This window comes from Megalops cyprinoides, chromosome 25 (genome assembly GCF_013368585.1).
Source record: "Megalops cyprinoides isolate fMegCyp1 chromosome 25, fMegCyp1.pri, whole genome shotgun sequence".
Taxonomy (NCBI): domain Eukaryota; kingdom Metazoa; phylum Chordata; class Actinopteri; order Elopiformes; family Megalopidae; genus Megalops; species Megalops cyprinoides.
In genome coordinates, this window is record NC_050607.1 from 14,990,251 (window position 1) to 15,015,319 (window position 25,069).

General features: G+C 47.8%; 1 protein-coding gene across 3 annotated transcripts in view; it reads right to left on the minus strand.

The window, feature by feature from the left end:
* Window positions 1-25,069, minus strand: part of dennd5b (DENN/MADD domain containing 5B) — an 81,970-nt gene that overhangs the window by 43,631 nt on the left and 13,270 nt on the right. For 2 of the 3 annotated variants that reach the window (XM_036519925.1, XM_036519924.1), the window contains exon 2: window positions 5,865-5,924. The exons of the other annotated variant lie outside the window; for it this stretch is intronic. In XM_036519925.1, coding sequence (XP_036375818.1) covers window positions 5,865-5,924 — 60 coding nt within the window. The remainder of the gene's footprint in view (window positions 1-5,864; window positions 5,925-25,069) is intronic. 3 annotated transcript variants of the gene reach the window in all.

The window sequence follows — 25,069 nt, forward strand, 5'->3', positions numbered from 1 at the left end:
TTAGAGAGGGTTCACCGGGGAGAGCTTCGGCACAGCATCTGCTGACGGAGAGGAATTCCACTCCCACGGTGCAGTGCAGAAACAAGGTGATTGGTGGATGGGGAAATGAGTGCAGATGGGTGTGTGGCGGCGGTTATACCCTTATAAAGACAGGGCGCATAGCTACTGTATGAGGCTCTGATGACTGACAGGTGAAGGTGAAAGGTTCTGCACCTCTGCAGGCCTCGATTGGTCGATGTGCTGACACAACCGCTAAACCTGGGAAATCAGCTTGGTCGGTCAGCTAGCTCAGTCTGACACCGCAGTCTTAGTCCTTTCACGGCTGCGTGACATCCTGATGCATTTAACCTCTCCAGCCACACCCCAGTTAAGGAAACCAAGACAGCTGTACTGGCTCTATAAAATGTTCCAACGTCAGGGAAACAAAGCCGTAGAAATTGACGTAAGAATTATTCCACATGTAGCGTTACATTCCAAAAACCGAAGAAAATAAACGACTCAATAATGTGCAGGCCTCAAATAATTTGACACATGACCTTGTCCAAAGGTGTGATTCGGTATTAAATAAATGGCAGAGAAATATGGGCCTTACGGCAAGCAGCCTCTGTGTTGAAATAGCTAATGGGTTAATTTATTAATTCATCGCTCTCCATTGCCCTAGAGATTCAGCTCATCCGTTCCCCTGAGCGGAAAGAATGACACCCGCTCATTAATTTCCAATAACGGGAGGGTCGACCATCGACCACGGCTCTGTTTCCCTGCCTCCTCTGGTCCAGCAGGGGGGGTCAGGGAAGGTCGGGGAGTGAGAGAGGGGTGGGAAAGATTGATGGGAAGGATCAGGAACGCGGTTATCGCCTGCGAGTACATACACGGCAAGGTCAATAGCAGCAGTCATTTATTCTGTTCGAAGAGTGTCACATGGGAAAAGCTATGCTGCAGTCCCCAGCAGCTGCTGATGGATATTTACTGCAGGTAAAACACATCCTGGCATTTTCTTTATTTACAACATTAACTGAGCCAAGGAGAGGTAAATCAAATGTACCCATCTACGCAATGAAATGCTGGATCTACAGCAAGAGGAAGATGCCTCTTACAGCAGGCGTTCCACATCCCTGCTGCAGTTATGATCCTATTCATATTCTCGTCAAGTACGCAAATGAGTTGTGTGCAGACTTGGGTGCTTATTGGGTTAAGCTTATCCCAGTTTCCGCGGTGTGAATGAATAAGTGATGATGAAGATTGATGAATAAATACCCCCTTCAAAAGGATGGCAGTCTTTTGAAGCTCACGCAAGTATGACTAGGGTGGGTTCTGAAAATGCGCTGGAACATTTTGATGTCAGGCCAATATTTACTTTACATACCTGGCATCAGAATTAATTTGGTATTTTACACAACAATAATAAGGTATTATTAACAAGTGTCCAGTTTATACTGCAGATTCATTTACATACACGCTGGTTGGCATGCAGGAAGACAAAAGAACCCGGTGCCAATTTAAAGGATGATAAAAATCAGAAAAAAGTCAGACGCCATGGATCAACGGGAATGAGTGTGGTTGAGATTAAACCCCATCTGATCCATCAGAACGGATCCGTGCTGAACGGAAAAAAATCCTCCAGTTACATCCCATAATTCCTCCGCAACTGAAAACCTGTATTTAAAGTAGACGGGCACCTTACAGAATGCTAATCTGGGGAATAATTGAATGGGAATTTTTTTTAATCCCCTGTGCGGAGCCATACAGGAAATAAAAGGGTTACTGTAATGAAGGCCTGATCTTATTAAATGGATTTTGAATGTATGTATTTATTAGTGCTGAAATCCCTAGCACTAATTCCATTCCAGACCCACTATTAGCCTATGATAAACTCAACAGGGATAGAGAGAAAAGCTGATGTTTATGATGCTGAACCATAGTGTGAGTGCTGAAGGCAGAAAAACTACATGCTTGGCCACCTAGGCACAGAAACCAACTACCCTGTTACAGCAACAAATATATCTTCACAGATTAACCAGGAGCTAACCAATGTAGCGTTAATGTGTAGTGTGCAGTTTAATGCTCAGAGCATATGTGCTATATGTGCTGTAATATGTTTACACCAGGAATGTGCTCACAGTAAAACCTAAAGTATAGCTTGAGTTGTTGAAAACACGCGATGTTCTCAGCTAAGAAAATGAAAATGGATTGCATCAACAAAGGCTCAGTTGTACTGCGAGCCACCAATCTCAGACCGTGTGGTTAACTATTAGCTATTCAGATACAATCTGACTGTTAAAGCCCAGACACATTGTTTTTTTTTTCTACAGTTTTAAGAGGAGTCATTTTAATGAGAATCTTGTCACTTCAACAATGTCTCCTCACAAAGAGGTGTGCTAAAGCACTCAGTTCCCGGGGTCTGAAGTGCCCTCAGGCCTCCGAGTAATAAGAATAATGATTACGACAAAGGTATACCTCTGTCTAGGTGTCTGATAGCTTTGAGGGGCAAAGCTGCATACTGATTGGCTAAGAGGTGATCAAAGGATGTGCTGCACTGAGAGTGTCCCGTGAAGCAGGACGCGTGAAATCTCAACGCCCAAATCTCTCTGACTTCCACAGCCAAGCCAGGGCGATAAGGCAAGCAGCACACAAATTAAGAGCTAAATGACATTACGTGCGATTAGCGCTAGCATGGCAAGCTGTTTTGTGTGCTGTGCACAAGATGAATTACAAACAGTGAGACATTTCCATTCTGGAGTTTCATACTTATTTCATATGTGAAAGTATTAAGGCAAGGGGCTGGGAAGGGGGGCTCTCTGTGCTTCATATCCCAGCAGGGGCAGCCCTTTCTGAAGGCTGACTTTGAGATTAGGGCCACACCACCTGGCAGGTGATAAGACCACATCAGCTCTCTCTGTTCTTGGGGATGGATTGGGGGGGGGGGGCTGTCTCCATAGCGATATCCCTCAGTCCCTGTTCGTCACGGTGGCAGAGTTAACGTCCCTCACCTCTTCCTAACCCCCCCACCCCCCCCACCCCACCACCGTCTGTGTGAATAGCTGTCTGGCGGGTGGCGCAAGGACACGGCTGATCTCCCCTTCCGAATGCACGTCATGCCCCCCTCTTAAACAGAGCCTCTTCTGGGGACAGCTGTGTCCCCCTCCCATGGCGCAGAGGTCAATCAAATCAGCGCCTGTTTTACGGTGTGGTGGACAGGAGGCGGCCAGTAGTTTACAGATTAGTCTATATACAACAGATAAAGCGGCGGACCAGGCAGTACAGTCCTGTCTGTGTGCTGAGCAGTGGGGTAGACGTGCTGGTGTGGGCGCTTGTTTGGAATTCACAATTAAGTTTGGACCTTAATTAAAGCTGATGCCGGATGCCTGTATACAGACCCCCAAGGCCTCTCGTGTCTGCAGCGGCCGAAAAGAAGGCTAATCAGTAGTGACTTTCACTGGGAATCCATCTGCACGGCTAATACGCCGTGTTTTAATGTTTAATGTTGTGGCAACACGCTGTAAAATACTTCTCTACAATATTGATGATTCTACAGTGTTGTGATTTTATTGATTTCCGCTGGGTACTGACATTTGTGAAATAATGGGGGTGATGCTGCTTTAACAAGCAGACGAGAGTCAACAATGAAAAGAATGTGGAATGTGAAACCGCCCCACTTGGAGGTTTTGATTCAGCTCAGATTCCCAGCAGTTTCATTTTGAAGAAGGTACAGAAATGTAATGTTCTCAGTAAAGAAGACTTGGGGGCTGATGTCAAGTTCAGCTGCCTCTTCACCTTCTGCCTGAGAATATATCCACTGACAACGTGACGTGTGCACACACACAGACACACACACACGCACACACACACAGTGTGAGAGGTGGTGTAGATGATTGCACAGAAAATTAGCACTGTCACAGGGACTTAACACAAGCAAAAGGAAGAGAGACTAGGGGGATGAGGCCAGGTTAAACAGCAAAGGAAAAGCAGGAAGGAAGGAGGAAGCAAAGGGAGGATCTGATCCCACAGAGACAAGGACTGCCAATCAGCTGCAGCGAGTGGGACCTTGAACACGCCCAATGGGTGTGGCTTGCCTCCAATGGCCACACCCCCTCACACACACAACCCAAAGGAGCTCATTTTGTTACCCAATTATCACATACAATAGCATGGACTTTCATATGGCATTTTTCATAAGAATAAAAAGACAGAATCAGAAACAGAGAGAGGTAAGCAGAGCTCGACAGTTGAAGCAATCGCGATGCATTTCCCCCACAAGGTCCATCAATACGCGAGCTTGTGTACGCCTCACTCTGAGGGGTAGCTGTCTGTTACTGACGAGCTGCCTTTGTTCATTAGAGATGCCATATATCGACCACCTGAAGGGGGCAGTGTGACGTGAAAGGGGGCGGGGGGCAGTCCATTCCACAGTCTTTCCTGACAGACTGCCTTTGGCTGGGGATTTGGTTACTGCTTTGATGAGACATTTTGGTGGGGGGGGGGGGGTGGCTGAATGTGTTAGAGGAGGCAGGGATGAATAATGCAGAGGCAGGTAGGTGTCTTGATATCTTGGCGGATGTGTGCTGCCGTTAGCGACAGCGGGGCGGGAGAGAGAGCTGCGAACAATTCGAGCTTGCAACTGCATGGATGGACGTGTCTGCAAGGCATCAGCAAAATGTCTGTCTGTCTATATACAGCATGCATGTGTACACTGTGTGTGTGTGCGTGTGTGCGTGTGTATACATGTCTCCATATGTATGTTAATGACTGCAGGCAATGAACACATGCCTGTTCTCACGCAGATTGTTTAAATTTTGCCTTGTGGATAGGGCACTGCTCTTGGAAACTGATATACCTAGGCTTATCTAAACACCTACCGTTTCTCCATGCATGGACAGGAGGCAGTGAACTCAGTACCAACAGCCCCTGCTGGAGTTTGAGCACCTGGGAAATGTCTGTTACATAAACCCGAAATTTGTTTTTTGTGAGACTTCAGTGTATGCTCTGTATGCAGCGTATGGTGCCTTTTCAGTATTTTCTCTACGTTTTCCTCACACCGGGAGATAAGAGCAAATCTCTTAGATCTCCGAGGCGCGATGTTATCTCTTCACGCCACTGTTTCCTGTCTGTGTGACAGACACCGCCGCTCGCTCTGCTGAACGATGACAGCCTTATCCCCGCTGCTGTAAACATTCTGAATGGTGAATGAACGAACAGGTACGGTATTCTGGATAATAAGTGATTGAATTTGTCTGTTTGCTAATATACCGTACTACTGACCGCTCTGTCGGGTTGCACAAGCCGTCTTTGTTGTTCTTACTGCGTGGGCCGTGGAAACACTACCCTCACGCAAGCACAGTGAGGTGATCTAAATCTAATCTAATTTAGTCTGATCTAATCTAATCGAATCGAATGCATGTCCCCCTGGCGTTGAGTCCCCCTCCAGCACGAGCCAGGCTCCCTGAAGTTTACACGCCGTCTGCTCTGACAGGCAGGGCCGTGCTGTGGACGGGGCAGAGGCCCGCACGGAGGCCAGCTCTGTAAGCCTCTTTGTCAGAACGAATCGGCTCTCTCTCCCAGAGAGCGGCACGTGAGCTGAACCCCCCTGGGGAAGGAGGGCAGAGCAATGACGAAAAACAAAATGCAGGGCCGGGAGAAACCCCCCCCCCCCTTGTCACGGGACAGAACAGGCGGCGGGGGGGGGTGGAAAAAAATGGCTGATGTGGAATAACAGGGACCTGACCCACATTTTTCAACACCTGAGGCAGGGGAAGGAGAACAGGAGGAGGAGAAGGGAAGAAGGGGCGGGGTTAGGGGGCGGGGCAACAGCAAGGGCGGAGCAACAGCAGGGTGGCACTCTTGCCAGGTTGGCGCGCGGGTTTTGTTACCTGCGTTTGCAGCGTCTGGGCTCCTGCCCTGCCGATCTGCTTCTAGCCATTGGTACAAAGCTATGGTCACACAAGCAGAAAACACAGAAAAGTGCATGTCAAACCAAACAGAAAAAAAAACCAGACAAACAGAAGCAAATAATGCGTGGGCAAACATGGAGGAGCATACTGAAAAAAAAAGCATGGCAAACATTGCTCAACATGAACATGGATGTAAACGGAGAATGGAACACATGTATGACTTCGAGCATGACTTAGAGCTTGAATATTAGTTAGCGATATGCTAGGAGCAGCATTCAGAGATAAGGCATTAGTGTGTTATTTCAAAGCACCTCTGGCAGATACGCATTATTTGCTATGCATACGGTGAGCACTCAGTCAGATGGATTACAGGTGCCTCTCCTGGCTGTACGTTGTGCTTGCAAAGAGGTTTAGTTTTATCAGGGATCCCACAGTAATCCATTGACTACTGACAAGTATTCCACTGCAGTCTGCTCAGTGAAGTGGGGAAGAGGTTACTATCCCATAATGCACCGGGTTGGGATAATGAGCTGGGAGCCCAGTCAGACTCTGTTAAGACCTGTGGGACTATGCTATAAGCTCCAGAGGACGCTCTGCTGTCTCACAGAATAGGATTATTGATGCTCTCAGCCTTGCACAGAGAGGTCCCCAATCTCAGCATCAATATCCCAGCAAGATCAGGCCTTGTTCTTTTATCCTTTATCCATAGCCCTCTCTCATTCTCCAATGTCGTTCCTTCATTGGCAAGCCCAGTACACTTTTCTCCTCCAGTCTCTGTCAGCCTAGTGTCCTTCCGTTCTGTCCTCCTTCTCCTCTACCATCGCTTCCAGGGGAATTCTAGTGTCTGTCTGTCCCTTACCCTCCCTTAATGGCAGATTCGAGCATTGCTGTATCCTCTACTGTCCTTTCTATTTCACTGGGAGGAGGGTGAGGCACATACATCTGCCTTCTCTGATTAATCCCGTTATCTCGGGCTAACAGATCCCGCTAACGGCAAGGGTCGTGCTGGAACGTCCACCCAGCAGATTCCCAGAGCGGCATCAGGGCAGGGGACACACACGGGCCTTTGGACCGGATTAGCGCTGCGTCATGACCCAGTTACTCAGTTACACAGCAGCGCAGTGTCTCTGACTCACGGTTTTAGGAAAGCATCAGCCCATTTCTGAGACGCTGTCCCTCACTGGGTTCGATTCCACCAACAAGGGAACAGACCAAGGGATACCACGAGAGACCCACTGCACAGACAGACGTGGACGGTTTTGGCTATGATTGTGTCGTTTTCTGATGCTCCCACGTGACCAATTTCACATTCTGGCTATAAATAAGAGGCCCTGATGGCATCATCAGTTGTTGGTAATGGGAACTTCATAGTGTCTACTAGGTTTGGATAAGCATTACTTTTATAACTTGTGAACACGGCAAACAAAGTGTGCTGGCTACCACTGCACTCTAATCAAGCCACTCTCTTTTGCAATCATATCAGTGGTGGTTTTTTTTTTGGTCTGGGTTAAAGTCAGTGTTTTCTCCGCACACATTAGGACAATGTAGCACAAATTCATTGACCTGCAAGCAGCCCCACAAGATTAAAAAAAAACCTTCAGCCTTTAAATCTTGTCCAGATGTGTATCTAGCCCAGAACTCCGTGTTGTGTCTCTCCTAAAAAGAGGTCAGTTGTCTGCAGTGACGGGGAGTGCCACTGTCACAGCTGGCCTAGTTCTCATTAGCGCAGCCTGCCTGTACTTCACAACCGGCGGGAACACGAGAACCGCCACCTTCAACGGCAGCAACTGAGTCAGTAACTTTAATCTTAAGCAGCAGCAGCCGCCTCTTGCGATGACAGCTAGTTTCCACAAGTACAAGGCAGCGTGGCGGTGAACAGCGCTCGGCTTTGGACTGCAGTCAGGCACTGCTGCTGTGTGGGTCTGTGTGGGTGCTGCTGCTGCTGCCGTTGCTGTTTGCAAATGAACCGGGGCAACACTCCAGAAAGTCTAAGAATAGATTCCATTAACCGGAGATTGGTGTGGTGTCAGAGGCAAAGCCAGCTATTGATCTCATCGCGGGGTAGCATTGGTAATCACCGCTGGGTTCGCTGTTGGCAGGGCAGTCAGAGGGCCCAGGATAGGCTTAGGATGCTGAGGGGACATGCTGGTTTTAAAAGGGCAAACCACATATTGATTTCATGGAGAATATTTCTATATTACCGAAGAAATGTATCCCGTTGAAAGACAGAGAAAAGCAATGTTTAACGCATCGGGGATACACTGACGCAAAGGGTCAGGGTGGGGGGAAGATCCAGTGTCCCAGTCACTCTCCAGGTTTAAACCACTGTGACATCAGTGTCAACCACTATCACATCACTGCACTACAATAGTGTACTACGACACATAACTATGACATCACCACTATGACATCAGGGTTAATTATGAGATCATGAGCATTGGTTCTGAAGATCTTTATCTTCCCTACATACTGTATGTCTGTTCAAAATGACACATTTCAACACCCCACTGTAAAAGTACATGAAGTTCATCAGTGCCAGACTTTGTTCTGTGCCGGAGGCAGCCAGGAGAGTTTTTTTTCAAAAGGACAAATCTCAAGGTCTAGAACTTTCTTAAAAGTCTCCTTTATCAGTACTTTAAATATGTTTTCCGACAGCAAATCTTGTAACATAAAGCCATTGCATCATAAAGCTGATACCAAACTGTGACTCCTGTGATTTAACTTGTTCACAGTACTTGCTAAGCCACGTAATAAACCTTGCTGTATAATTACCACCACTGGCAGTAAAGCCACAGCCGATTCTGCACCGCACTGATTAAACCGCTGGATTCGGCTCAAGCACCTTCTCAGACGGCGCTATCCCCTCAGAGCTAAATATATCCACATTTCACACCTGCCGCTACAATTATCACAGCTATTTCACACCGCGGGGCGCGCGGCTTCCAGCAGCCCCGCGTTCCCGGCCCTCTAACAGGCTGCGAGTTTTCCACGTTCCTGACAGCTGACGGCCTTCCTCTCCAAGCCGGGACGGGAGATAAGGGACGCGGCGGAGAGCAAGGTCAGGGGAACCGCAAGCCAGCGCCGGTCCAAACGAGAGAGCCGGGCCGCGGGAATCATGGGACGGCTCTGATACGAGATCGCCTGACAGGGCAGAGCACACAGAGGGGTGACACGGCAAGCCGTTAGATTAATGCTGAGAGCGCGCAAAGGCTGGCTGCGGCCTCCAGAGTGGTGCAGACACGGTCCGCTTCATTTGTCATGCAGAGAAAACAACGAGCCCGCCATGAATCTCACTAATGGGACACGAGGGTCACTGCGCTGCTGACGACCCGGGAGAATCCTGCTCGATCCAAACTTACGCAACCCGACGTGCCATCCACTCATCAGAAACAGGGAAACACACAGCACACACTTCACTCCTTCACAGCACTTTATTCCGTCTAGCGTGGGGACAAAAACTGCCTTCTTTTCCCTAAATGGACTCCCTGGACGTGTTCTGAGGGGCTCATTCTGTGACGCTTCTAAACAAAAGAATTGACTGTGCGTTTCCGCAGAACAGTTATTTCTGCTTTTCCTTTTTTTTATTCCTGCCATTTCAGGAGAAACATGGTGGCTTGGTCAAAAAATATGGGATGTCAGAAAGATCCAGCCTCAAATAACCTCACAAAAAAGTACTGCATTTGCAGTGGGGTTAAATCGCTATGAACACAGCTGCTTACAGAACTGTTGATGTCAGGGAGAAGCTGGAGCTACTGACCTGTGTGCCTCCTGAATGCGGTACACTCATTAGCTCCCTCCACCTTCTCAGGCTTTACAGCTACACCGAGCAGAAGTCCTGCTGTAGTCACAGGCCTTGGGGCTCCATAGGTAATGAATTATAAATCTGTACATGAACTCAGCAAGATGAACAGAACACAATTGTGTATTACAAGGTGTAATGCCATGGCAGTCTCTGTCTACACTTCACACCCATTCAAGCTCTTCCAGTCAAAGAGGAATAGATCCCAGTGAGCCGCTTGTATTTTCATTATGCATGGTGGTACCACACTCCATGCCCAAAGCAAGAGGTTGCAATATTAATATGATCTACCCTGGCCAGACCTGCACCCCTACGGAAAGGCCCTCCACATTCCAACTGCTTCTGTCAGGATGTCACCAGCTTGTTGGTAAGGGATACTCCCAAAAACCATTGCTGACCACTCCATTCCCACGACTACTTGCAGGTGCACGGCTCAATTACAGCAAGTAGCAGCACATCAAACATTTATATTGCATTCAATATTCATAGCACCTTTGGCAGGACATAAAAACTCATAAACGACTTGAACAATATTTCATATATCAATTAAGGCATCTGCAGGGTATAGATCGTGTGTAACGCTGTGGAGATGGGAATTAGACAGCGGCATATTTCACGTTCTCCACAGAGGAATCTGCCAGAGACATGTAATAACAGTTTGAGTAATCCCACTCAATATCTCCAAGATGTGGGCTCACACTGGCATGTCTGAGATTATCTTTAGGGCAAATAAAGAATCCAGGTAATATTGACCATGATGTAGGAAAAAAAACAAATATAGTCTAGACAAACATTTTACTATTGAGATTATTACAAAAACAATCAGAAAATTATTTTTGTTTCGTTTGAGTTCACCAAGAGCGGAAACCATTCCTGCTTTGTTTGCTGGTATTTATTGACATGTAAGAAATGCGTGATCATTTTCACAAATTGTAGCAATATGGCTAACGCTACTTCTTACAATGGCTGCATTTATTGGGTATATTGCTCAGCATTGGGGACTGCTCACTTCAGATGAATTATTTCATAGCGGCATTCAGGAGTCAAATAGAGGTCAACGTCTGTTTACCACTGTATATCAAAAAGCTCTGTGTTGGCTGTATCTCTTCATAACAACTTGGCTGTTGTTACTGAAATCCAGCACGATGCAAGTAAACATCCTAATTTAAAGATGTTATCATCCGCGAACAAGCTGTCGTCCAACAAAGGAGCTTTCACTGGAAATCCAGACAGTGTACTCCAAAATCACAGATAAAACGGGGCTTGGAGATCCTGAGAGATACAGAAAAAGTGAGAGAATCCTTCCTGGGATGATCCCTGTAAGTGATAAGTGTTACTTTCACTTATGTTCAAAAAGGCTATGCTGTATTTAGCATGTAAGCCTGTTACATGACCTCTTTGTAAAGATTGTATCTCATTGTCTCTGACCTGTCTGAGTCACTTCTTTTAAAAGGGTGCTTTGACCCGCACACAGCTGCAGAATTGAAAGACAACAGATAGTTACTGAGCTCATCTCACCTACACTCAAAATAGACCTGGAGGAGACGCATAAGTCTTTGCCAGAGCATGGGTTAAAAATCTCATACACAACAAAAACTTCCCAAAGGAGAACCCCAGAGCCTTCTCTGGTCTGTATGTGGGGGTGGGCTGGACAAATCTACGGTCACCGTCTCTCTCCTGTGCCTGCTTGAACAGGGTGAGGAGAAACTCCGGACACTCCCAGCATGCAACTCTTTTCTAGGAGAGTAGATCTCCATGTAACCACCAGTGCTTGGGAAGTCAAAGACCAGAGACAAATTTCTGCAGAAACCAGGAACAGAGCGAGGTCCCATTCTTACCGTGCAAACAAGCACGTATTCTCTCCGGGGCACGCTCGCCCACACATACCTCCTCTGGGTTCGAGGCAAGTATCTCAACATGAGAGGCACAAGGCCAAAATTTATCTCCCCCCTCTTTTGCGGCCGCAGTCTCTGTTGCGGCTGGCACGGACACCTCCACAAACCACGTGGGCAGGGGGGCCTCAGACTTATCTCCCAGCGCACTACAGCAATCCATCTCCCAGGCAGGAACTGCCAGAGACATGCAGACCAAAGCCTCCTTCTGAAACACTGCAAGAATGCAAAGACCTGCACACTGCAGAGGTCAGAGCAACAGACCTGATGTTCGTGGTTAACTTACTCAGCATAAACTCAGTAACTAAGTTCATTACATTGCATTACATTCATTTAGCAGACGCTCTGATCTTCCAGCACAAAAGAACAGAAGTGTACCCTTTCAAGACGAATGAGCAACAGTGTCAGACCAGGCTAACAACATTCCCAGACCAGTGAGTGTGAACATGACACTATTCAAGCCCTATCCCTAACACTAACCCTAAATTCTTTTATTTTTTCCGTTTTGTCATGGCTTCACTGTATGTAAATTACATACTGAACTGAAATGGCTGTGGCAGCAAAGACTAGACAGCCTAGAAAATAAAGGAAGCCAAGTATATATAACCTACCATATCTGAATCCAAAACACATTTCAATGCTATATGTAAAATAAACAGCAAGTAAGGCAAGTAAACCAACAGGGTGGAGATTTTTTGGGAAGGGCGTGGGGTCACCTGTGGTGAGTGCGCCAAACCACCCAGCGATAATGGCAGACACCTGTCTATGCACGAGAACACAGGGAGGAACATGATCAGGGGTGGGGGGAGGGGTTTGGGTACAGGAAATCACTCTGTTATCAGAATTCTATCATGGAAACAAACAATAATAATAAACTCATCCTAGCTATTATCAGTGTAATTCAATTGGGTTTAGTCACTGCAAACCTATAGGGCATAGTCTTCATGGTTAACTGTCCTGATGTGAGACAGATTCATTCAAGGCTCTCAAGTAAATGAATGACAATAGAAATATGAATAATGCTAATCAGTCCCAGCACAGCTGCCTGGGAAGTCTACAAGGGCTTTATACAGAGTGCCTGAATTTCCACTAACCCCTCCTCACTGCTGGGTCTGTCACTGCTGTGGGGACTTAAAGCTAACACTGGCAACCACTAGTCCTGTTCTCCAATAAGTGGCTGTTCTGCTAATTCCTCTGGAGGGGGCAGAGAGGTGCCTGATGGGTAATTTGTGCTGACATGATGAGACGTGGTACAAGGCGGATGCTGGCTGCGGGTTGCGTTTTCGGCACACGCCGCAGCAACCATCAGAATGGCATCCCACGGGAGCCGCTCTTTCAGTCCGTTCGCGTTTTCTGGGCGGCCAGCTGTGAGGAAGCTTAATTTCGCAGGAGGCGACGTTTCTGGTAGGCTCTCACGTGTACGAGGAGAGCAGCGCTTAGAGAGGTATAAATATTCCCACTCATTTGGTACTCTGAAACCCAGAAAAGGGAGGGGCTGTGCGTTTCGGTTTCAGCGCTCGCTCCAATGGAAGCCACGCTTCTGTATCCGCACAGCAATCCCAGGCTCCTCTGGGGGAGGAGAGAGCCGAAGTTCATTCATATCAAGCTAATCACCCCGGTGCCACAACGCAATCACTCTCTGACATTCCCACTCTCTGCGGCTGCCGTTTAACTTGAGCACACGATTTATGCAGAAACGTTCCCGCTCAATTACACCCCGCCGAGCCAATGAACTTTAATTATGACAAGAACCTTCAAACCGCCGTTTGCCTTTCGCTGCGTGCAGATTAAAGACCAGAACTGTAGGCTGATTTTTGCTGATTGCGCGAGGCACGGGGTAATGTAGCCAATCACAAGATGGCATGTGAGCCGTGGGAGCAGCTGAGGTAAGCTTCAAATGCAACTGTGAATGGGGAAGACAGGACTCTATCATAAGGCTTTTTTAAAATGAAGGGTTTGATTTTGATCTCACGTTCCTCTATTTAAAACTGTACCACCCACAAACAAACAGACAGACAGGCCTACTAACAGAAGTACTCTCTACCAAGTTTTTTTGCATTTCCCTTCTTCTCCAACCATATACACAGAATGGGTATTTATCCCAATAACCACCATTATTTTGCTTCTGTGCCATGTGCTGGCAAGTGGGCAAGCATTGTTCTATTCATATGAATAGTCGGTTAGGTTGCTTGCTGTGTTGCGGCTGAATTCTAGGTTAGTAGGTGTGTGCATGCTGTGTTGTGTATAAAATTTAGGTTATTATGTGTGCAGTTTTCCTTTACTGTAGGTGGTTTTGAAAGTTCAGTCCTTTTAGGCTTTCTTATGACTCAGAGGACTTCCTGTTTACAGTGCTGTCTTCCAAGGCTGACTGACTGATGCTGGAACTGTAAATTGATCCGTGACCAGAACTGCTGAACATCTGAATGTCAGCTAATCGATGGGCCGAAACCTCAGTATCAGACGCCTGCAAACCGAACACCTCAGCGAACTGGACCGGGGTGGCAGACGTGTCACGATAACACACCAGGCACTGCTGACCTTTGACCTTCGCCCAGATGTTAACCTGCACAGCACTGAGCAAGAGCAAATAGACAAGACGCGTCTGTTTCATCAAGGCGTACTTCATTATCAGTCACTGAAGATAAGAGTTCTGCTCTGAACCCTTCGTCAGACTACTGTGTGCGGCGTTTCCTTCCCCGCCGATATTCGCTAATCTCAGATAAATCACGGCTCAATCCTTTCAACAATGGTGTGGAGGTCAACCTTAACGTTTCAATTAACAGCAATCCCTTCAAAAATGGCCTGTGGGATGAGTCAATTTGCCATAAGATGAGATCATTGAGTGGTAAGACCCTGCTGGATTGTCATCAGCGCTGTAGGATAGTTTTGTAAGTAATAGGTCTGACAGCAGTAGCCCGGGGCAGGGTTTTGGAAAGACCACTCTACAAGAGGGAAAAAAATCAAAGAAAAGCCAACACTAGCCTCCCTGTCACCACCAGCCAATAAATTTGCCCCCCCCACTCCTCTCCATATGACAGGGATATATTTTCATCATTCTCACTGGGCCTGGGTCAGGTGTGGTGGGGTGGGGCTGACAGGGTTTGGCAAAGGAGGTCAGAACACCTGTTCATTAGTACCGGGGACCTTTTGACTGCCCTTTGAGGCTGACAGATCTTATACCCAGTATCAAGCAGGAATCAGGCTAGCAAAAGTCAGAATCATGGCTGGCTAAGGCAGTACTGCACTAGTGCCGAAAACTGAAAACAAGTTCACAATTACCCTGGTGCATCGAGTTCACTCGCATTTGAAAAGTGAAGATTACCTGAATAAAAAAACAGAAAAAACCAGACACTGTTCTGCAAAAGTCACATCGAGACATCTCCCGTGCTTGGTACCATTTATTTCTGTCAACTGTGAATGCTTCACCTGACTCTGTGTGGGCAGCAAGTTGGCTGTTCAGACAGCAGCATTAAACTTATGCCAAAAAGGCAAATAAAGTCCATGAGCTCAGGCAGGAGGGTTTTACATCAATATAATTTCATGAGAAAACGGGAGTCCACAGCAGTGCGGTGATTAACTGCTCTGAGTGTCTGAGGCCTCTACTCACATTCTAATGAGGGGATTGACTCTCGTCTCAGAGCAATGGCGCATTCAGGCTTCATCAAACAAGCCGGGTTTCGAGAACAGACATCTCGACTCGAGAAGGAGCACAAGCGGCACCTGCGTCCGCTAACCACAGAATCCCACAGCTAAATCGTGACGGCTAAATACATGTTCTGAAAGTGCAAAAGAGAGTTCATGGAGATCTCGAAAGAGCAAATTTGAGTTTTCTGCAGCCTGCACTGAGCCGATTAGGCACGGAGTCAAAGCGCCCGGAGTGGGGCGAGAGGCGTTGCCGATCACGAACGCTTTAATAACACGCCTCGCTGCGTGTGCAGGTGTTGTTTACCCCTGAGATAGAGGGGCCAGGAGCCGCCAGACTCACGCCAGCTGCTGTCGCGAAACCCCAGGGGCCTCTGGGAGAACACAGGAAGTGAGGGGGGGGGAGAAGGGGCGCAGGTGTGAGCGCTGAAACCGCGTGGGGACGTCCCACAGTTCACGGCACCCTGGATGCACCCTTTTTCACACACACGGCTTTATTGACCCTGGATCAGTCCTTCGCACCGACCGGGAATGGCGCATGTCAGAAGCTAAGGCTTCACGCGCTGGCTCAAAGCGTGACCGCCACTGATCCAAGGCCTGCTGATAGGATTGAGGGACGCCGATATTGGCGCTCAGCTCAGGTCTCAGATCTGTCCAGAGCGCCCCGGAGCGGATTTGTTGTCGTTTAGCAGAAAAAACTTCCGGCTGCTGTTTCCCCTTCTGTGCCCTCAAGGCTCGGACCCAAAAACTACATCCAACCCCAAACCCCAAGGTGGAGGCCACCACGGGGGCCTGGCGCTGATAAGCACCTTGCCATGCTCTACGTTATCAGCCTGGCTCAGAGTCCGGCAGAGATCCGTCAGGGCAGAGCAGGAGCCGTGTGACAAATAGAGGGACAGTATCAGCCTGGCACCCAGCTGAACAGCAGTAACACCAGCAATCCATCAGTTTCACCACGGGGTTTCCAATTCGCAAGTCTTCTCATGCACCTCCTTGTGTTTCTGCCTCTAGGTTTCATTCCTCCGATTGGCCTGCGAGTCCCGGCACAGCATGGAGTGAGGGAAAGAGTCCGGTAAAAAAAAAAGGAGGGAACCCTCAGGTGGAGCAGAGGAAAATTGACCTGCCCTTGTCTGCCTCTTGGACATTTGTCAGATGGGCCAGGTTCCTTGGTGTCCATTTTTTCCCCCAGAGACAGACACAACAGTAGGCTAGGTGTGAGGGAACATGCTACTTTCTTCAGAAACTTCAAGGAGGCTCTGACATCACAGGGAAGGGCTGTAGGAGAAATGATAGCACGCAGGGAGGGAGAGAGGAACGCTGCCTCTATGTCTGCCCCGGCAGCTTACCCACGGTTTTCCTGCTGTTGTTAAACAAGCACATTACATACCCATTGTGGGGTGGCAGTGTAGCATAGTGGTAAGGAGCACTGGCTTGATTCCCCGCTAGGGCACTGCTGTTGTACCCTTGGGCAAGGCAATTGCCCAGAATTGCCTTAGTAAATATCCAGTTGTAACTGGTGGATAACATGTAAAAATTCTAACCTAAGTCACTCTGGATAAGAGTGTCTGCTAAATGACAATAACGTAACGTAACCTATTGTGCTATATATCCGTATCACTTAATACAGTTCCATTCCGGAGCTCATTCACCCTGAGAGGGATGCCCAGTCTTCAGCACGAATGAACCCACGCGCTCAGACCGGCTGGGCATCTCGGAATCGCCCCCGGACCTCCCCCCCCCCCCGTGAGACAGACAGGAAATGTGCCCATCCCTGTAACACAGTAGGTATTCAGTGTATTCAGAGTAATACTAATAGCTAAACTGACTGACAATGATTGAGGCTGACACTGAGCTCCAGCCGAAGGTAAGCGTGCGCCGACCGCTGCCCTGTTCCACGTCCCCTAGACCCCCCCCCGGTGCTCAGCTCGCTCAGCACACTGCTGCCCGTTGCCCTGTTCCAGGAGGAAGGCCTGCGAGCTTCTAATGAGCAGCAAATACATGCTAAGAGGGCTGGAGCTGATTAGTCCCACGGCACATGACTGACCTTTGAACTCGCCGAGTTAAAGAACTCAGAGGTAGCGGTGTGGCTGCCGATTGCCACCCCCCCACCTCCCAAGTATGCAACGTACCTACAATAGCAGAGGACTCTCTCAGTGATACTATAGCACAACCACACGAAAACGTTACAAAAATGTCATCAGAACATAATGCTTTTGATGGATCCAATTTTTCCGTCCAATCTTAGGTTGCCCCATATGTGAAAAAAGCACTTGATGGCTCATTTAATCCATTGCCATTTTTTGTCTCTCCCATTGATTTCTTTGTATGTTATTTGTCATTTATGACGTATTGAGCACTTGTTTGGCTTGTTAATTCATCATGCCTGTTCGAAAACACAAAGCCACACGGCTACAGCAATGATTACCGGACTTACTCCGAAAGGAGGCGCTTTCTTAGGAGGCGATTTCCTCACATTAACGGCACAGACTCCAATCCCTGAGAGCCGTGAAGAGGAGAAAAATGAGACATCACGTGAGCTTCAGGGCGCAGGAGGTGGGGGGGGGCAAGGGTTGACGCACCCCTAATTACAGCTCCAGCACCCCCAGGGAGAGAAAATTCTCATCTTGCCCTCTAAATGGAAAAAAACCAGGCCTCAATGTGCATGAGGAGGAATCTCATTAGACAGATGTTTGGCAGGAGACCCCAAAGACCCTGCACACACACACAGACACACACTGCATAATAACCATCACCCCATCATCACAGAGCATAATCAGCTGCCCTAATGCAGTCTGTGTTATTCATGAGGTTCCTTTGCACGACCTGACCGGAGTTCAGTCTGGGTCCAGGCAGTGCTGTGTTATTCATGAGGGCCCTTTTGCACCATCTGATCTGAGTTCAGATGCCCCATTGCTCGATGTGTAAATGCTGCAGCTGCTGAAGGGCCATCCAGATTGAAGGGCCGAATGACAGCAGTGACATCATGGCTCTCCGTCATACTCAAACTTTGGTTTTTAAAAATTTGCATGGCCCAATTTAACGAGAATGAGCTTGAATGTTAACGAACACACTAATCAAACCAAGAGTTCAGGACAGAAATGGTTAAAATAACACCACTCAGCACACCCACTGCTTCAGGAACAACAGCACTAATGTCAGGTCTAAAGGTATCCATTTTCCCAACCTCAACAGATATCTCAATAACTGCGTTGCACGGAGGCAAACAAAGAAAGAATCTGAAGTGTCACAACGTCACACATTTCCAAGCAAAATCCCATTATCTGAAGTGACACATGTTGCAGTATACAGATATCCCATGATATGACACTATAAATGGCTGCATCTGTGGCTCCCCCCCTCTCCAGACTCCCCCCCCCCCCCCCATGGCAGGGACCCAGTGCCTGGCGACCCCTTCGCTCTGAGACACATTCCATTAAGTGTGGGAGCAGCACCAGCACCTGCTCCGACTGGGCACGGGTCCCGAGTCTGAGCTCACCATGCCCGGGGGTGTGGGGGGGTTGCTGGGGCAAACCCTGTCAGCCTCTGTTATGGTGCGAAGCCCATCTGTCTCCCAGCAACAGCGCCAGCATCGGGGGTTGGGGGGGGGGACTCACGTAATCGCTTAATTATCACAAATTATCTGTACACACGAGCTTTTTGTGCGTGACTGGGGATACACGCAACGCACGGCAACACTTGCGCCGGCCATCGCAGACCCCCCCCACGTCCCCCCTCCCCTTACAAACACGGATTAGCACCATTCAAACGGGCCCATTCAGCAGTAATTCAGGGTTAATTAGGCTGCGATGAGGACAGACTCGGAACTCTGATGTCATCCCTCGCGCTCCCCCAGAACCGAGACACTCGCCACTTTGTTTTCTGTCTCTGGGGTGAAAGGGGGGGGGGGGGCTGTTTTATCGTTCAGTTCGAGCATTTGCAAGGGGAGCGGGGGTGTGTTCACCCTTGGCCGCCGTCTCAGTGGGCGTTGGAGAGTCTCACTTTCTGTCTATGCAAACGACTCAACAAAGACAGCAGGTGCAGCTCTTCGTTCTTCTTCCCTGTTCGCATTTGTTCTTTTCTTTCTTAAAGAGGAGAAAACAAGTTCCCGAACAGGGAAGGCAGTGTTCAGGGGCCACGGCTCTACTTTGGTGGATCTCTTCTTTTTGCCATCTAGTGGTAAAGCAAAGCTATTGCTGTTATTTTGGGGGAGACCCTCTCTCAGTCCGTCAGTAATTCAGGGACGGCGGTTTTCTGCACGGCTTAGCCTTAAATCGAAACACTTGGTGGAAATTTATGAGTGGAGGCCAGCCCTAATTAACAATCAATACTCAATCTGATGGCTGAGATCAGCAAGGCCCTGTGTTTGTATTGTTTCTCAGTTGCTATTAAAAGACACAGTTTCCCTCGCCTTAGGAGGATTTTCCTTCACAATGAGTTCACAGCGGAGCCACGATGTTAATGCAGCCGAATCCCTGGAGGGGGTCCTACATTCCTGCAACAAAAGAGCAGCTTCCAAAGCACTGAAAATCTCAGCATATGCACACTGGTGGGGGCAGCTTTGCGGGTGATGTCTCAGAGATGACACAGACAGGAATGAATGTCAAGCCAGGCGGTGATGTTATCATCGGTGTCTTTTCTCCCAGAAGGCCTTGCTGCATCAGCTCTGGCCGTTCCAGGTGGGATCCACTCCGACTGCGGGGTATAAATAGTCTGGCTCTGGTCCAACACTCCGAAATGGACACCCTCTGCTAGGCAGCGACGGTCCTGTGAGACTTTCTGGGGCTCTTTTTTTTTTAGGAGGGCCTATCAAAAAGAGATTTGCCGCAGCGGTCCGGCTGGCAGCTCTGCCGAGCTCACTCCATTCGGTATCTGAAAGCAGAGAGCCGACGATAATAACAAGTTCTGGCTCTGCCTCGGCTGGATTCGGGGGAACATAATGAGCCAAATTCTGCCCCCAGAGATCGGACACCATAATGGGGCCCCGTTCTGGTCTGCGTGATCACCGCCCGCTTGCTGTGCAAACCATTCCCTCTCCGTCCTCCAAAAACGGGCACATCTAAACCTCCCCTCTGGAGCAGGACCTATCAAAAATAGAGCCTAATTGGTTAGTTGATCGCCAAGACACCAACATACCGGCTTCAAAGCCAATAGCGTTTATTGAAGGGGACATCGCCTGAAAGCATTTGTAAGGGTACGTAGAATGTATTTTAGTGGCTGAGGAATTGGCTATGGTTGATACAGCAATAGTGGACAGCTATAGCTGAATGACCAGAGGAAATACAGCACCTGCAGTCAACAGCAAAGGGCCAATCATAGCTGCTGTGATGCCTTTTAGACAGGGTAAAAAAAAGTTCAATGCAAAGCCTAATGCAAACGGTCACCCAAGAAGTGAACATGTGTGTCACTAATGCTGCGTTTCCTTCTGAAGTGGTTTAAATCTGTGAGAGCTAGAGGTGGGCAGGTCGTGTAGACGTTCTAGAGAGGCACATCTCATGGGCAGCCAGGAGTAACTGTGTGGTCAGAGCCTGGGCCACATGCAGGTGGAAACACCCCCCACCCCTGCACCCAAGAGCTTCACCTGTCCTCTTTACTCCCCCTTTGATGGTGCCATCGAATCTGCCAAACAGCTCTTCTTACCAGGCCGGACAGCACACCTCTACTCTTTAATCATGCTTTCCCCACAGTTTCTGTGTGCAAAACCGCAGGAAGGGAGGATAACAATGTGTAATCCCTCACAAAGGCTGCCGCCTTGCAGCTCCGTACGTTTCTCTCCTGCCGCACACACACACCACATCAATGCTCCGGCAGTCTTATGGCCGCGGCTGCCTCTTGCTCGGGAGCACTATTTCAAAGAACTGGAGGGGAGGGGGGTTCAAGGAATACACAGGCCCCCTGGCATCGGGCCAGGGCTATTAGTCATCCAGTAAGAACATCTCAATCCGTCTCCGTCTCCTTTGATACGGGGCGGCGAGATGCGCGGATCAAATCTTCAGATGTGCACCAATTAGGGTCGGATTACTGAATCGCTGTGAAATAATCCCCTTCCCCTCAACCCGCACGGCTCTTTCATCACCCTGCGAGACGCCCTCCGCAGATTCGGGAACAAGAACCCGGCCAGGATTTGGCTGTTAATGAGGAAATGCGGAGATGTGGGTTTAGAAAACTACCTTTAGCAGGGTAGGGAAAGGCTGGCTTGAACTGTCATCACCAAGGATTTGCTTGCTTCATTGGTGAGCGCGTGCGTGTGTGTGTTTGTGTCCAAACAGTAACACCTAGTCAGAGACAGGCTGTTTCAAAATATCATTTATTATTATTTCAAGACAATAATTTCATATACTTTGAAATATGTACTTAAATGACTTTACTTGTATTTACATTGAGTGGAAATATATACAAGATACATCAAAGTAATAGATTTTGTATTTCTGAATACATAAGTTAAATATGATTACTACAACAAACTAAATTGTTTTTAATGTTTTTTCCCCATGCTTTCCCATTCGCTCCAATTTATTACATTTATAAGGCATGGTGATTGATTATTTTTAACATTCACGGAAATAACTCTATTCGAAATTTAGTGAGAATGTATCTTGTGTTTTGATATTGTATTTTGGGTCTGCAGACTGTAATTTATTGTCATTTAATACATTTTTGCCAGCGTGTCTTGTATTGAAATACATGATTTTCTGTGTTGTGTCGTATATACTTTGTAATCACATGTATGCCATTATCCAAGAGCTGATGGTCTGGGTACTTCACCGTCTCAGTGAAATCCTGGAGGCGAAGGAATTAACCACTACAGAACAGACCTAAATGTGTGTCCAGGAAAGTTCAGCGAAGCTGTCAGGGTCATGAGGGCAAAGCTATTAATCTTCCTGAAATCCAATCAGCACCATCATTCCCAGTGGTGCAGTGTTTTCATTGGCTGAGCACACACACACTGAAGATACCCAACCTTTCCATCAGCCCACCATGCACAAACATACTGACCTTGTAGCTGTAGTATACGGATGAATCCAAGCGGTTTCCCACAATGCAATGGAAAATTAATTATATCTCATGTGGTTAAATCCATAATGCTGAGCACAAAGTCAAATACTTTGGTGCCATAGTCTAAGAACTACCTGCACACATATGAACTGAAGATTGTACATACAGTATACATTGTATATGACGGTGTGTTCAGATAACTGTATTTCCTCCGTGAGACTAATCTCCTATTTGTTAGTACCATTGGTAGGACTAAGTCTCCAACAGTGAAATCCATGTAACAATTGCAAACATGGCTTTTGAAAATCCTTCAGATGATTCTTCCTCTTCTCTCCCATGTTTGTGGTCCATACTAATGTGACCTAGTTTGTGCCTCCCGAAAATCAACAGAGATGCAGAACCCGACTCTCACAGACATACACACACACACACACACACCCACACACACACACACACACACCTGCCAGCCTAGGGCTGTGGGTACTGTAGCTCACACTAATCAATAGCAATGTGGCTCCACGTGTAAAGCGACAGTTATAATTCAAACAGCGCCATGGAGACTGCAGAACCTCATCAAACTGTAAACACAGAAAGAGCGCATATCAAACCGAGTTTGTCAATATAGGAGACGTAAAATTAGCTCCACAGACCTTAAAACATGAATTCTTTTCTCTCTGTATGAAACAGTCAGTTGGGGGAGGGGGGAAAACTACATTCACATAAGAAATAATTTGTTTTGAACCGAAGCCATCTGTCGCCATAGTTGTTCCTAACGCATCTTGACATTCTGTATAGGAGTAATGGGCTCTGCTAATGGAGGTCACATCAAAGCAAATAAGCCTCTTGGTTAATTCAATTTTCTCAATGCAGCCGCACTGGCAAAGACAGCATCTCGAATCCTCGCCGCAGTAAACGTATTACCGTGGTGCAATTCACGACTCTTTTGCTGCGGCCATTTTCACAAGTGTGTGTGGGGGGGAACGGGGGTCAATTTCATAGCATAAAACAGGTGACAGGCAAACAGATACTCCTGCACCGAATAGGGTCAAAGAGACTGTTGCGTAAGGCATTTCCACAGCGGCAGTATGCTCAGCCTTCAAGCGGAGCAGCGTTTAAATGCTCTTGGTGAATACAGATGGTTTGTCTGTCTTTGAGGGGAACAAAGTCGGCTGGATATAAACAGGCACCTGGAGGGACATGGACTTCTTGAGATATGCGTACTGGGGAGATAAAGAAAGAGAAGGAATGACAGAGAGAGGCAGGGAGAGAGAGAGAATTTGAGAGACAAGGAGAAAGGCGGAGAGAAGGAACACAAATGACTGGGAGAAAAACAGACGGGAGGTCTCAGACAGACCAATACAGACAGATGCACACTGGAGTGGATTTTGGTTGAAAACGTATTAGTTATCAATGTTTGCTGACATTAACGGAGGAAACGGCCACTTTCACAGCAAATGACCCCCCCCCCCCTCCACCCCACCCGCCAGCATAGCAGTATTACATGTGCAAACCTCCAGTATTACCAATCATAACATTCACGCACATTTAATCAATCTCTGCCAAGGTCGGCTGCCAGGATTCAGAGACAAGCTCATCTGTCTCTATTATGAACACCCCTGACACACACACACACATACACACACGCACACACACACACACGCACACACACACACACACGCACAATCACTCTGTCTCCAAACTGGCAAACCCACCATCTACTGCTCCTGATAGGCTGAGCCAAAGCTACATTAAAAACAGCGGCGCAAACCCAGGGAGTCCAAAAAATGCGCACTATGGCACCTGTGTGGAATAGCAGATGAATTCTCCCGGCTTGGTAGCCAGAAAGGGTCTGGGGGTCTGATCCCACGAGAGGCACTGCTGTAAATTCCCCGAACTCCGCAATGCCGTGCAGCCCACACTGCAAAGCATCAGGGGTAAGCGGAGTCGAGGCAGCGCAACAGGATTCCCACAGTGCCGAAGCGGCGGCCTCATATCCAACCACAGCTGTGGGATAATTCAATAACACCGGTAAAAATGGCACGTTTAAAGGCATCTGGCCGAAACACAAGAGGGGCAGTGAACCAATCTCACCTGGCTGCAGGACACTACAGAACAGTGCCTGTAAACTGGATCCAATTTGGAGCAATGCTAACATTTCACAGCCCCCCATTTTACAGCTCCTGCTGCTGTGTCACTATACCACAGAGCCCAGTACTCATCTTTACATTTCACAATGGCAACATTATTGGGCTGTCATATGATATCGTAATTAATCTCACAATCTGCTTGAGGATTAGCAGGACAGTGACATTATACAGCCGACAGCAGTCCTGCTGTTGTTGACTGGACTGCTGTTGGCTGTTAATGACGAAGATGAAGGCTGATGACAATGTATTTTCCCAACAGTAACTGTTAAATAAGTTACTGCAGTTGGGAGGAACCACAGCGACATGCAACCACCGCACATGTCAAATAAACGTCAAAGCAATGTTCAGTCGGAGAGCTGAAAGATTAGATCCCCATGGCTGCACCTACAATACATTCTTAACTTTGCCGCCAGCGGATGTCTATGCGTTATTTATACTGAGGGACAGCTCAAGCAAGGACTTAAGAGCGCTTTCTAAAGCGAACAAATCCCACTTTAGCAAAATTAGTCAAAGTGTACGCAACTTTATTGCTAATCTTCTTTGAGACAGCTACTGAACACTTACATAACATCCAATCTTTCAGAGAATTCTAACGGGACACACTTTGTGTTTTTGCGGTGGCCAAAAATAACCGTGCGCCGTATAATTTGGGTAAACTGTAATTGAATTGGGTCGTTTAAAATGCTCGGCCACTGAAAGCCACTTAAAATC